Raw genomic sequence first — 15248 nt, forward strand, 5'->3', positions numbered from 1 at the left:
AACCCACTTGATCATGGTACACTATCCTTTTGATATGTTTTTGTATTAGGTTTGCCAGAATTTTACTAAGAATTTTTGCGTCTATATTCATTAGAGATATTAGTCTGAAGTTTTCTTTCTTTGATGTGTCTTTGCCTAGTTTGGAATAGGGTGATAGTGGCCTCATAGAATGAGTTTGTAAGTGCTCCCTCTTTTTCTATTTTATGAAATAATTTGAAGAGTATTGGTATTAGTTCTTCTTTAAAGGTCTTATAGAACTGTGCTGTGTATCCATCTGGTCCTAGGTTTTCTGGTTGGTAGGCTTCTGATGGCATCTTCTATTTCATCATTTGAAATTGATCTGTTTAAACAGTGAATATCATTCTGATTCAATTTGGGCAAATCATATGACTCTAGAAATTTGTCAATGACTTAGATATTTTCTATTTTATTGGAGTAAAAGTTCAATTGAAAACATCACCAACAGATTAGACCACTTGGAAGACAGGACTTCAGACATTGAAGACAAAATATATAATCTTGAAAAGAATGTAGACCACACACTGAAAATGGTAAGAAACCATGAGAAGAACATTAAAGACATATGGGATAGCATAAAAAGACCAAATTTAAGAGCTATTGGGATAGAGAAAGGCACAGAGTTCCAAACCAAAGGAATGAGCAATTTATTCAAAGAAATAATATCAGAAAATTGTCCAAACATGCAGAATGAATGGGCAAACCAAATTCAAGAGGCTTACAGGACACCAAATATACAAAATCACAATATATCCACATAGAGGCACATTATAATGAAAAATGCCTAACATACAGAATAAGGAGAGAATATTAAAATCCATGAGAGAAAGGAATCAGATTACATATAGGGGGAAACCAACTAGATTATGTGTAGATTTTTCAACCCAGACCCTAAAAGCTAGAAGATCCTGGAACAACATATATCAAGCTCTGAAAGAAAATGGATGCCAACCAAGAATCTTATATTCAGCAAAATTAAGCTTTAGATTTGATGATGAGATAAAAACCTTCCATGATAAACAAAAGTTAAAAGAATTTACAAGTCGAAAGCATGCTCTATAGAACATCCTCAGCAAAGTATTCCATGAAGAGGAATTTGAAAAACAACAATAAAAATATGCAGTAAAGGAAAACTAATCAAAGGAAAAGTCAAGTCAAGTTAAATAACAAAAATTTCTGGGAATACAAATCATGTGTCAATAATAACCTTGAAGGTTAATAGCCTAAACTCACCAATCAAAAGACATAGACTTACAGATTGGATTTAAAAAAAAAGACCCAACAATATGCTGCCTCCAAGAGACTCATCTCATAGGAAAATACATCCACAGACTGAAGGTGAAAGGTTGGGAAAAACCATACCACTCACATGGACTGTGGAAACAAGCAGGGATTTTCCATCCTCATATCAAATAAAGTAGACTTCAAGCCAAAGTTAATCAAAAGGGATAAAGAAGGACATTTCACAGTGCTTAAGGGAACCATTCATCCACAAGACATAATAATAATAAATTTATATGTCCCAATCAATGGAGCATCTGTGTTCATCAAACAAACTCTTCTCAAGTTCAAATAGACCACAACACATAATTCTGGGTGACTTTAACACACCTCTTTCACCACTGGGTAGATCGTTCAAACAAAAGATGAACAAAGAAACTATAGAACTCAATAATACAATCAATAACTTAGACTTAAGTGACATATGTAGAATATTTCATCCTTCAATGAACAAATACACTTTCTTCTCAGCAGCACATGGATCCTTCTCTAAAATAGACCATATATTGTGCCATAAAGCAACTCTTAGCAAATATAAAATAGTAGAGATACTACCTTGCATTCTATCAGATCATAATGGAATAAAATTAGAAATCAATGATAAAATAAAAAATAAAAGCTATTCCAACATTCGGAGAATAATTGATATGCTACTGAATGAATAATGGGTTGTAAAAGATGTCAAGGAGGAGATTAAAAAATTCTTAGAGGTGAATGAGAACACAAATACAACATGTTGAAATCTATGGACACTATGAAGGCAGTATTAAGAGGAAAATTCATTGCATGGAGTTCATTTCCTTAAAAGAAGAAACAGTCAACAAATAAATGACTTAACATTACAACTCAAAGCCCTAGAAAAAGAACAAATCAACACCAAAAGCAGTAGAAGACAGGAAATAATTAAAATCAGAGCTGAAATCAATGAAATATCAATATCTTTAGTGGAAATCTTTTTTTTTAGGTGTAGAAGGAAACAACACAATGCCTTTATTTTTATGTGGTGCTGAGGATAGAACCCGGGTCCTGCCCATGCTAGGCGAGTGCTCTACTGCTGAGCCAGAATCCTAACCCTTTAGTGAATATCTTAAAACACAATTCAATTATGCCTTATTAATCCACCAAAGCAAAAATATGTATATATACTATTCAGCATACAAAAGTTACACATTGAAAGTGCATGTATATCTTCCTTAATTGGCCCCTCATTAAATTTACATTTGGTCATCCTTACTTTTAACATGTAGAGAATTCTTCATAAAGGTAGGTCATTATAAATTAAGAGAAATTACTTCAGCACAAAACATATTCTCTGCTTATTGAAATCTTAACCTCAATCAATTCTCCATTGTAAATTCGGATAAACCCACAGTTTCTTGGACAGCTAAGAGACAGACAAATTTTACTAAAAGTCTTGGCCAACTCATTGCATATTTGCCTCCTGAAATGAAAAATAAATTAGAATTGAAGCAGTGTATTGCCATAACTTATTTTAAAGGTAAGCAGGTTCTACTATATTTATAGAACTTAAACAGGAGACACTACTAGAAATCTCCAACAGAAGTGCTTTTAAGGAGAAACTAGTTTTAAACTTTGAGATAACATAGGACAAACCCTATAAAATTCATTTCTTTCTCCAAAAGCAATGGAAAATCCTTTCGAAACTTCACATCTTCAGTTATCAATATTACTGCATTATGGAACTAGTACAATCCTGCATAGCCTTGATCAAAATGACAAGGCACAATAAAAAATTTAAAGCTATTAAATGAACAAGTGAAGTCATTGAAGATAAGTTAAGGCCTTGAAGTGAAGTAATCAGTCTAATTTAAAACTGAAGTATAAACCATAAATTATCTACCTGAAATGAAAGCAATATGCCTTTTCAGCTTCTGTTCTGTGGACAAGAAAACAGAAACAACTCTTGCTTATGATTCGTGTATTAGAATCCTTCTGGACCTGGAGGAGTAAAAGTCAATTCCTTTTTTTCCTATTGTTCATAGAAGATTTCAAGACTGCTTTAGCCATTTGAGTGGAATGCCAAACTGCAGACACTGTAGACACTAGTTTTTGGAAGGCTTCTGCTACTAATGTGAGTGAGGCTGAATCATGGATGTTCACCCTGCTTTACATCCAAGTTGTTGAAGTACACTGCACCTAAGTCCATGGCTTACGCTTTCAACTGTTCTGCCCTGTGCAAATCTGCAAGGACAAGGGTACCAGCAACATTTTCATTTTCAACATTTTACTACACAAAGCTTCTTGACACATGACCTTCAGCCATTCCAGTTCATATTTGTCTGTAGCTCCCAACAAGTTGTCTGCCATTTAATCAAGATTTGGTGCTTTTCCCTGTGTAAATGAATCTCCTTTCTTTAAAAACCTCAGGGTCTAAATCATGATTTCCACTTGATTTTTTTTTTTTTTTGCTTTCTTCCATTTCATTTTCAAACATTGCATTAAAAATTGGGGATCAAGCTGCAAAGCACAGATTTATGAACTTTAAATTCTTGTCCTCTTATAAAAAAAAAACCCGCAATCTGTAAATCTTGTTTTCTCCCAGAGATTACCTAAATCTTCTGCTAGTCGACATTCAGGCACCTTGTAAATTCGGATAAACCCACAGTTTCTTGGACAGGCACCTTCAAAATATTTGTATTTGTATGCCCCGATACGTTTACTAAATCTTGGATCACACTCACTCGTCTATAGCACCTTTTGTAGGGGATGGGGAGGAGGCAGTTTCTTTAGGTGGGGCAGTGCAATGCTTCCTCCTCTTCTGCAAACAGTGCTGGAATTGTTCACAAAATAATGTAAGCTTGTCATCTGGTAAAAGACCATTAGCTCCATTAAGCAAAAAACCCTTTCTAAAGATTTTTTTAAATCCCCAGTCCTTCCCTTGCACAAACCAATATGCTCTTTGGCTTTCCATTGCTTTTGTTTCTTCCCTTTTAGTGTTCAGAATAGAAATTTGAATTTTGCTTGATTTTCACTTTTGGGGCTGCTGTAACTTGGGTAAGATGAAAATGTTGAACTTTTTAACACTTCACCCATTTCCTCTCAACAAAAACTGAAGTTATTAATGGTTCAATGTAGGGAAACTTTACTATTTTAACCTGTGTAATACCAGTTTTCTGCTATATATAGACATATATCTCCAGGCAGAGGTGGGCTGGGTTCCCAAGACAGTGCCACTGTTTTTTAGGATTTATGCAATAACCCACACAACTGAGTACTTCACCCAGACACGCGCAGGGCAGCAGTGAGTAGGCCCCATGGTGGCCAAGGCGGCCAGGGAGCAATGTTGTGAATGTGGGCAGGAGCTTTATGGCGGCGAATCCCCATGGTGCCACCTCTGCAGAGCCTCATCACTTCCCTTGGGTCCAGGTCCGCCTTCCTTTCCTATCTACTGTTCCTAAACTTCTCCAGGATAAACAAACCCCACGCTCCCATCCGCTCCAGCTTCCGAGATATGATTCTAGCCCTAGCCCAGCCTGCCCCCGATGGCCCAAAGTGAATTTTTTAAAAATCAAATTTTTATTAAGATAATTATATATTGTTAGATGAAATTATAAACAGATTCTGGGCACGCCTTGACCATTTCCTCCAAAAATGCAACATATTATGAAACTATAGCATATCACAACCAAGATAATGATATTGATACAATTCACCAATCTTATTCACAGTTCCACAGTTTTACTCATACTTGTGTTAAATTGTATGTATTAAGTTGAGTACAATATTATCTCGTGTAACTCTGTTTGTACATCACCACAGTCAAGATACCAAACAGTTCTATCATCTCTTATTTCTGATACCTATTCTCCTGACAATCAAGAGTATATTCTTCATTTCTAAAATTTTTGTCATTTAAAGAATGATATAGAAATTGAATTGTAAGTATTCATCCTTTGGCATTGCCTTTTTTTTTTCATTCAACATAATTCCCTGGAGATACACCTAAATAGTTTTATATATTAATTGATTATTTTTTATTAATTTTCCATGGTACCACAGCTGAGGAACACATTTCCACTTCTTAAATATTATAAAAAAGAAACAGATGTGCATCAAGTGAGTAGGCACACAAGTGGTTCAGGCAAGGGGTCTGTTTTATTAAAGGAGATACAACAATGGGAACCTGACCCATCTATGGATCTACTACTAGTCTTACCTTTTTCCATATCACTCAGAAGCAGCAGGCCTGAGAGAAGAAAATAAAATGGCCTATTAAATTTCATCACAGGAATCATCGTAGGGACAACCCACTGTTAATCTTAGGTCTTATTTTACTGTATTCAGCAAATGTAGTTAACAGTAACTCATACATAACATTGTGTCCTTAACAGCTAGAATATAAAGACATGTGAATAAAGGTTTAGAAGTAGAATTTCCCCTTCTTAAAACCACTCCCTACCTATGTGTAGAAATTGCATTTCCCATCCCTATAATTTTAAGCTCTGCTAAATTCAAGGCCTTGTTTCCTGGAGTAAGGTTAATAGTCCCAAATAGGGAAAGTAGCAGTGTTTCCATTGAGAATTGTATGATTACTGCATGGTTATACTGGTTTATTCATGGCATTGTACCAACAAATAAAAGGCTTATCATATAAAAGGGAGAAATTAACCATGATTAACATAAAGATTTAGAATTGGTATTATACGATGAATGTGGAGAGAACTCTGTATGTCTGAAATAGAAGTTTCACTGGAGCACCGCCAGGTATTTGTTTTTCCAGTTAATAGTGAACATGCATTTTCAAAAATCATGGCCTGAAAACTAAGAACTCAAGAGGGATATAGTTTACCTGACTAGGCAAACAAGCTAAACCCTCTATAGCGTTGGTCAAGAATGACTAAAATCTAGACCATGAAGGTTATTTCCTTATATTAAAATGTGTCTCTTGAAATACCCATAGTAATGTCTGTGTTCCCATATGAATTCTGACTAATAGAAATATGCACAGATTTTATTATGAAAGGAGAGAGAAGGCAAGTGTAAGTACTGAAATGAAAGTCTGAGAGTATACAAGAATAGTCCAAAAAATAATAATGTGACCAAAGTCTTATGGAAAAAAATAACATGGTAAATACAAGTTAACTTCTAGTAGTTAAGTATTATTAGAGTAATTCAAGTAAGGAGTTGAAGGAATGGGACTGGAGAGATATCCAGGCACCAGTACACTGATAGCCACAAATCATATGCAAAACACTCTGGACATGAGCTTATTGCAATGAGAACAAATCAGGCTTTTAATTAGGACAGTGGCATGACCATATCTCAAGTTGAGATGGATCACTGTGGTATGCATGTAGATAAGGAAAAGATCCCATCAAGAAAGTCAATTTAAATAGGGGGAAACTGGTAGAAATTAGAAAGCCTATGCTACAAATGAAGTCATAAACAGAGATCACATTATTTGTATGGAAACCCATCAAAATAGCCCAAGAACCTGAGGGAAAAAATTGAGGAATTTTAGTGTCATAAACCTAGTATAAATATTTGGAGGAAAAAACCAGTCTATCAGTAGTGAGAATGAAACTTGAAATGGCATGAAGACACTATGAGCCAATGTATACTGAGAATTATATATATTCTTAAATCCATATCAGTATATGGATAATTTTAAATTGGTAAATGGGAGGAGGCTGGTACAGAATAATATAGTCACAAAAGGATGAGAGAGAAAGACAATTTACTGTATTATTAACATATAATTTGTTCCTTGTATTAACAAGCATCTGTAACATAAATAAAAGGATTTGACTTGACTTCTGTATATTATAGATTGATCACTTATTTCTGTCTCCATCAGGGTAGGATATCTATAAAATCTGCTAAAGAGACATCAGGTTCAAAGCATTATCCTTCCCTTTCCTTCCCATGGCCTCTAATCAGATTCTCCACAATCCTAATGCTAACTCAATGTGGCTAAGCCTTAATCACTGGTGTCTTAAGAAAGTAATTAAATTCTCTTTCAAAAAAGAAAACTTTCCATCATTGGTAGTCTGTCTGCTAATAAAGAGGCATCTGCTTTGAAACTTATTTGTTTTACCACCCTTTGCAGAACTAGAAGTGCTGCATTAGTAATTAAAGTTTTCTATGAATCTTAGGCCTTATGTGTGGAAGACACAGTTCTTCCCTTATCATAATGCAGTGGTGGTTAGAAGTACAGGTTATTAAAGTTACTCATACCTGGATTCATATTCTTGTTCCATTATATACTACTAGTATGATCTTGAGAAAGTTAATTTCTTCATTTATAAAACAGGCTTAATATCTAACTTACTAAAACCCCAAGAAGCTAGAAGTACAATTATGAGAACACCATTTATTTGGAAAACTAAATAAATTTTCTTACCTGAAGTGGCAAAGGATCACTGCTATTTTTGAAGTCACAGTCAAACACGATGGCAGCAAGCACTTTTTGAGACTCATAATCATACAGAATGTACTTTTCAAACTCACTTTCTGAAGAAAAGCCTCGAACTAAAGGGAGAAAAAAACTGTCTACTTAAATAAAAATATATGATAATCCATCCTATTTGAGCAGTTGGATACTAACATTACAAGGAAAGAAGCCAATCAAAATACTGAAAATTTCTCAAATATTGGCATCATCATTACCTAATAAATATTTAGTGTGCAACATTTTAGATATTTTATAAAATTTTATTATAAGTAAACATAAATATTATAAAACATATATAAAGGTTAGTCATTAGTCATCAGGGTAGTGCAAATCAAAAACATAGAAACAGTTAGTGAGGATGTAGAGAAATTGGAACCTTCAAATAGTACTAACAGGAGTGTAAAGGTTTGAATAACAGTTCAGCAGTCCCTCAAAAAGTCAAACATAGTCACCATGTAACTCCTAGAGATACACCCAAGAGAAATGAAAACATGTCCACAAAAAACTTGTAGACAAATTTTCAGTATTATATATAATATCCAAAATGTGGAAACAACTCAAAATAAACATTTACATATTCAAGTAAATATAACATATCCATACAATGGGATATTATTATTCAGCAATGAAAATAAATAATGACATGCATAAACTTTGAAAACATGATGTTAATTGATATAAGCCAGTCCTAAAAGATTGTATACTGTATAATTCCATTCATATAAAAGTTCTATAATTAGAAAATATATTAGTGTTTTCCTAATGCTAGTAGAGATGAGAGATGGAGAATTCATGGTTAAAAGGTATGGATTTTGAGTGGGTTGCAGTTCTGTGGGAGAGTGCTTGCCTAGCATGTGTGAGGCACTGGGTCTGAATCTCAGCACCACATATAAATAAATAATGGTCCATTGACAACCAGAAAATATTTAAAAAATATATAAAAGGTATGGGGTTTCTTTTGGGGGTGATAAAAATGCTCTAAATTGATTGTGGTAATGCACACCCAACTATGAATATACTAAAAGCCATTCAACTGTATACTTTAAATAGATATATGGCATGTACATTATTATCTCAATAAAATTGTTTCAAAAGAAAAAATAAAGGGATAAATAGCAATTCAAACTGTGCTTTAGAAAGAAAGAAAAACTTATTTGATGACTCAACAGCAGTATGATGAAAACAGAGGAAGGAGTCAAAGATGACAAATCAGTAGAAATTAGTTATTCTGAAAAGGAGAGAGAAAAAAGATTGGAAAAAAGTTGAACAAAGCCTCAAGGACCTTTGGAACAATACAAAATGTCTAGCATTCAGGTACTCATAGTCCCTACAAAGGAAACAGGAGGCAATGTTGAAAATTCCCCAAACTTAATGAGAGAAAAAGAAGATTCAACAGACTCAGTGAAGCCTAATCAAAACGAACCAAAAGTAACCCATATCATAATCAAACTTCTGAAAACCCAAAACAAAAAAAAATCTTAGAAGAAGACCGACAGAAATGACATGTTACCTTGGGGGAAATAAGAATTCAAATGACCGCATATTTCTTTTCAGGAACTAAGGAAGTCACAAAAAATGGCAGGTATTTTTAAATGTTGGAAGACTATCAACCCAGAATTCTATACCCAATGAAAGTATTCTTCAGGAATGAAGTTGAATACACAGAGGAAGGCAAAGAAAGATCCTTGGATATCTTCAGATGTACTCTGAAGAATTGTTAAAGTTCTTTAAAAGAAGGAAAATTATTCCAGAAGAAAACATGGAACTTGAGGAATGAAGGAAGGGAAACAGCCATGGTAAATATATGGTAAATATGTATGCGAATCATTAATTCCATTCACATGAATATGAAGTCTATTTATATAGAAATGAAAACTACAACATAGAAAGGAAACATGTAAAGGATCTATATACCATATGTGATAAAATATCAAGTTTTAAGTAGACTGTAAAAATGAAGGTATGACTACTCAAGAGCAACTGCTAATAGTATTATATAACAGAAGCCCAAGTTACCCATATTTTTCTTTCTTTCTTTAGTTGTAGATGGACATAATACCTTTATTTTATTATTTACTTTTATGCAGTGCTGAGGATTGAATCCAGTGCCTCACACATGCAAGGCAAGTGCTCTACCACTGAGCCACAACCCCAGCCCCCCCATATTTTTCTTTTGTAGATTATGAATTTGGTGTCATGTTTAAGTAATAAAGATATCTCCTATGTTCTTTCCTAAATGCTCTTATCACTTTACATTTAGATCTATGATCCATTTTGAGTTGATTTTTGCATGATGTACAAGTTTTCATTGTTTTAGCTTTTAGCTATTGGTATACAATTATTCTAGCATCATTTGTTGAAAAAATTATTCTTTAATCGAATTGTTTCACATCACTATCAAAAATTATTCTGCATATTAGTGTAAGTCTACTTCTGCATTTTCTATTTTTTAATTAAAAATGTAGATGGACATGATACCTGTATTTATTTATTTTTATGTGGTGCTGAGGATTGAACCCAGGGCTTTACACATGTAAGGCAAGTGCTCTACCACGGAGCCACAACCTTAGCCCTCTATTCTCTTTTATTCATTGGTGTGTCAATCCCTTTACTATTACAACACTGCCCAACTACTATAGTCATAAACCTTGAAAGTGAGGGGTGTGATACTCCCCCACTTTATTCTTTTGCAACATTGCTCTGCTCCTCTTAAAACAGTAATGTTTTAAAGGAAACCTAATGTCAAACCTTTTAAACTGATGTTTAGATTCCTCTTCACATTCTCAGTGATTTCTTTCACCACATCAATATTAGATGGGATGTAAATCAATTCCCAATCGCTGGCATTTTTTATGTAAGAAGGCAGAGTATTGATGGGTTGAGAAGTGAAATTGTAAGGCCCAGTAGATTTTATGTCAGTAAGTATGTGAAATACCAAAAGCACTACTGGAAATATAAATGATGAAAAGATTTCCAATATTGAATTAATGAGCTTCCTCCTCTAGAAGAAAAAAGATGGTATGAATTAACTTAAAAGTACAAGTTCAATGCAAATGAAAATTTTGTTATATTAAATTTCTTCCAGTGCTTCAGGGATTATGTCATACTATCCCTTTCCCTGCCCCCACTTTCTTATAGGTTATGCTACACTAGTAATTCATTGACTTTTATAAATTTGAAAGATCTACCCACAGCTCCAGAAGTAATTTTTCAAAAGTGCATGCATGCATGCATGCACACACACTGACTGAAATGTGACATATGGGCATTTGATAACATTTCCATGGATACCTTCACTTACCTTTAAGGTAAAATTTTTCCACAGGAGTACAGCAAACTGGTTGAGTGTCAACAAATCCATTCTTCCACAAAGAGTATAGGTTCAACTCTAGGGATGGAGGAAAGCTTTTCTTTTCCTTTTTTTTAAATGTTAAGTCTCCTAATAATGTGAACAACAAACAAATAATAAGTTACTTCTCTCTCTGATGAAATAAAATTATATGTGGGTTTGTGTTGTTCTTGTCTTACATTGGTCCGTACATACCTTGGATTTTGTCCCACTTGTTGCCCCTTCTTTACATTCTTCTCCCACAAATAGCCAACTTTTCCTGTTCTTTCTAACTCTCCTTTGTTACTTTACTACTTTTAGTTATTTTTTATTCCTCCTCCTTTATAGTGGTCACCTATCTCCTGACTTCTCCTCTGTTCACTTTTGAAATATTTCAAACTTTCCCTTGGTTTCCTACCCTATTTTCTCTTTACTTAAGAAACTGCATCTCACTATCTGATAAAATTACATTGTTTATGTACTTCCTACACCATTTATGTTGTGATCATTAATAGAGTGGACAATGTAGTAGACACCTACTATTTAAAGCTTGATCTAATTCACAGGTTTTTGTTGGAGCCAATATTAAATACTGACCCCATTATTCCAATACAGGTGGTAATTAGTGTTAAGAGACGACAAAGTAGACACCATATATTTATCCTGACTCCCTGCTTCCTCTAAGAGGGTCTGGAAAGTGATTGGGACACTTCAAATTCAGAGAGTAGAGATTCTGCTTCTGAGAAACACAATTCAGCCAAATAACAACAAATCTCACCCCACACATGATCTAGCTTCACTCCCAAACCTCAAAAATACTTCAAAACATAGAATAGAGGAGAGAAAAACATAAAAACCACCAACCAGGTCCCAAGGAAGAAGAAACCAGAAGGAATCTTAGGTTCCACTCCTGGACATCTATATTCATACATCAAAAATAGATGTCCCAGAACAACAATAATAAAAATTTTACACATGAGGATACATATATAGAAGGAAGAGAAAACCATTTAAAATAATGTGAAAGCCCAAGACCTCTGAAAACATGAGGAAACAGATAAACAAATCTCCACTCAAAATTCACACTCTCCCAACAAAGAATCCTAGATATGGTAGCTGCTGAAATTCCAGAGAAAGATTATAAAAAAACTGATTGTTAAAATATACAGTGAACTAAAAGAAGACATAAGAAATGAATTAAGACAGCAAATAAGGAGATCAAAGACCATTTCAATAAAGAAATAGAGATTATGAAAAGAAACCAATCATAACTCCTGGAAATAAAAGGCATAATGAATCAGATTAAAATTTCACTTTGAAAGCATCACCCAAAGATTAGGTAATGTAGAAAATAGAACTTTGGCCCTGGAAGACAGAACTTCAGCCCTTGATGACAGGGTATATGAACCTGAATACTCAGTATTCAATAAAGGAAAAAAACAAAATACCAAGAATATGCAAGAACTCTGGGACAGCATCCAAGTGAACAAACCCGAGTCATTGCAATAAAAGAGAGCACGGATATACATGAAGACTATTTTCAAGGACAGAGTAATGGAAAACTTTCCCCATGTCAGAAATGAGACAGACATCCATATATGGGAGGCATATAGGACCTCAAATATACTTATCAAAGAATAGTCTTTTTTAACAAATAGTGCTGGGAAAACTGGATATCAACATGTAGAAGAATAAAATTGTCCCCTATCTCACCTTGCACAAGAGTCAACTCAAAGAGGATCAAAAACCTAGGAATTAGACCAGAAACTCTGCAACTGCTAGAAGAAAATGTAGGCCCAACACTTCAACATGCTGGCACCAGAACCAACTTCTTTTAACAAGAATTCCAAAATGCAAGAAATTATACCAAGAATCAATAAGTTGGATGGCATTAAATTTAAAAGCTTCTGCACAGAAAAGGAAATGATTAAGAACATGAAGAGACAGCTTACAGAATGGGATAAAATCTTTGCCAGCTACTCCTCTGATAGGGGATTAATATTCAGAACATACAAAAAAACTCAAAAAGGTTAACACTAAAAACAAAAAAAATCAATGGAAAAATAATTGGACACATTTCTCAAAAGCAGCAGAACAAATGACCATCAAATACATGAAAAACCGTTTAGCAAATCAAAACTATACTAAGATTTCATCTCATGTCAGTCAGAATGGCAATTATCAAGAATAGAAATAATAATAAATACTGGTGAGGATGTTGGGGAAAAGGTATGCTCTTACATGGTTGGTGGGAATGCAAATTAATTCAACCACTATAGGAAAAAAAACCAGTATGGTGACTCTTAAAAAACTAGGAATGAAACCACCATATGACCCATTTATCACACTTCTTGATATTTATCCAAAAGAATTAAAAAATAGTATATTATAGTGATATAGTCACATCAATGTTTATAACAGCACAACTCACAATAGCCAAATTATGAAACCAGCTCAGATGTACATCAATAGATGAATGGATTAAGAAAATGTGGTGTGTGTGTCACACACACACATACACACAATATGAAGTTTTACTCAATCATAAAGAAGAATGAAATAATGGTATTTGCTGATAAATGGATGGCAATGGAGACCATAATGTGATATGAAATAAGCCAGACTCAGAAAATCAAGGTTTAAATGTTTTCTCTCATATGCAGAAATTGAGCAAAATAAGAGGAGAAAAGGGGGATTAGATATTATAAAGATATAGGGAAGATCAGTGGAATAGAAGGAGATCAAAAGTGATAAAGGAAGGACAGAAAAAGGGAGGAAATAGGGAATAAATTTAACAAAATCATGCTCTGTATATATATAAATATACCACAGTAAATTCTACCTTTATGTTTATATATAAAGCACCAATCAAAAATAACTAAATGAGTGAAAGAAAAGTCAGTAGAGGAGAGGAAGAAGAACAGGAGGAGAGAGGAGAAGAGGGGAGGGAAGGAAGGGAGGGTATCAGGGACTGAAATGGAGTAAATCAAAATCCATGCATGTATGATTTTGTCATCATAAATCCAAATACTAGGTATAACTTCAATGCACTAATTAAAAGAGAAAGATTAAGTATTTGAAATAAAGCAAATTGTATTCTTATTTTTCTATTAACTTACTTAGATGGAATAATGCTATCAGAATCTGATTTTTCCTATGTCAATATTCAATAAAACAGCTCTCAATGTTTAAAACAATAAACAAATCATCACTATCACAATAACAAATGATAAAAAATTAAATCACTGGAAAGTATCAATTAATTACTATGTTTTCATGTGTTCAGAGTATAACACTCTATTCAAAGTGCTGATGGATGAACATCTTCATCTACTCTTATAGTTCTGTATATTCACTATGTGTCAAGTGCTATGCTAGTTGAATTTAAGATGACAAACACAACAGAAAAAATAGATCCCATCCAAGTCCTGATGATGATCAGGCAAGGAATGAGTATCATCAGTTTTTAAAAACTCCCCTCTGTGGTAGGCCTTTGGGATTGGATGTAAGAGAAGGTCAGTAGTCATTTCCCACTACTGAAAATTTAAAATCACAACCATTAAAAACTCCTGGAAGTTTATGTAGGAACCTAAGAAAATGGAAAAGCATTTATGTAAGATAATCTACTAAATACTGATAAGAATAGCAAGATTCGGTGATATCTGAGCCATCACCTGCTCCTGCACCCACCCCCATCCCACCTGGCTCAGTGTTATGGAGCTCTTCTCTGAGCAAGTGTGAAGGTGGGGTTCCCTCTAAGACTCTCAATCTAGGACTATGGTTTTACTCCATGAGAAAAGAGGGCTAGTATCTCATTCCAACAGATTCATGCTAAAAAAGCTCTATTCCAGGCAGACAGAAATGAGGTCTCGGGATTCCTTATCCCACCAAGACCCTATAGGTTGAGAATACTGGAGTCCTGATCACCCATGGACAAACTTGCTGGTAGAGCAGTTGCTACATGCCAGGAAGGGCAAGCCAAAAAGAGCCAGGGATGCCAGATCCCCATGTTTGTTTATAATAGGGGTGGCCACTCTGGAAGAAGTACACTGCTATATTTACCTTTAGCTCTGATGCACTGGTACTGAGGCTCTATCCAGGGATAGAGGAAGGATGTAAGAATGAAGAGCTCCATAGCTCTATCTAATGGGGCCATATTTTAATTGGAACTGAGCATAGAGAAATTAATGCCTAAGGATATTATAA

At 34.3% G+C, this 15248-nt stretch overlaps 1 protein-coding gene and 1 pseudogene across 1 annotated transcript in view; both read right to left on the bottom strand.

Annotated features, from left to right (window-relative positions):
* LOC124093499 (phospholipid-transporting ATPase ABCA3-like) overlaps positions 1 to 11222 on the bottom strand; it is a 167521-nt gene extending 156299 nt beyond the window's left edge. The window contains exons 1-3 of the mRNA XM_046445959.2: positions 11016 to 11222; positions 10463 to 10715; positions 7664 to 7791 (exon numbers count right to left, since the gene is read on the bottom strand). Coding sequence (XP_046301915.1) covers positions 7664 to 7791; positions 10463 to 10715; positions 11016 to 11075 — 441 coding nt within the window. The 5' untranslated portion in view covers positions 11076 to 11222. The remainder of the gene's footprint in view (positions 1 to 7663; positions 7792 to 10462; positions 10716 to 11015) is intronic.
* LOC124081314 (speckle-type POZ protein-like) lies at positions 3417 to 5555 on the bottom strand (annotated as a pseudogene).
* Positions 11223 to 15248: the final 4026 nt, after the last annotated feature.

This window comes from Marmota monax, unplaced genomic scaffold (genome assembly GCF_021218885.2).
Source record: "Marmota monax isolate L192 unplaced genomic scaffold, Marmota_monax_Labrador192_F-V1.1 WCK01_AAM20220418_F8-fsc00035, whole genome shotgun sequence".
In the NCBI taxonomy this organism is placed as follows: Eukaryota; Metazoa; Chordata; class Mammalia; order Rodentia; family Sciuridae; genus Marmota; species Marmota monax.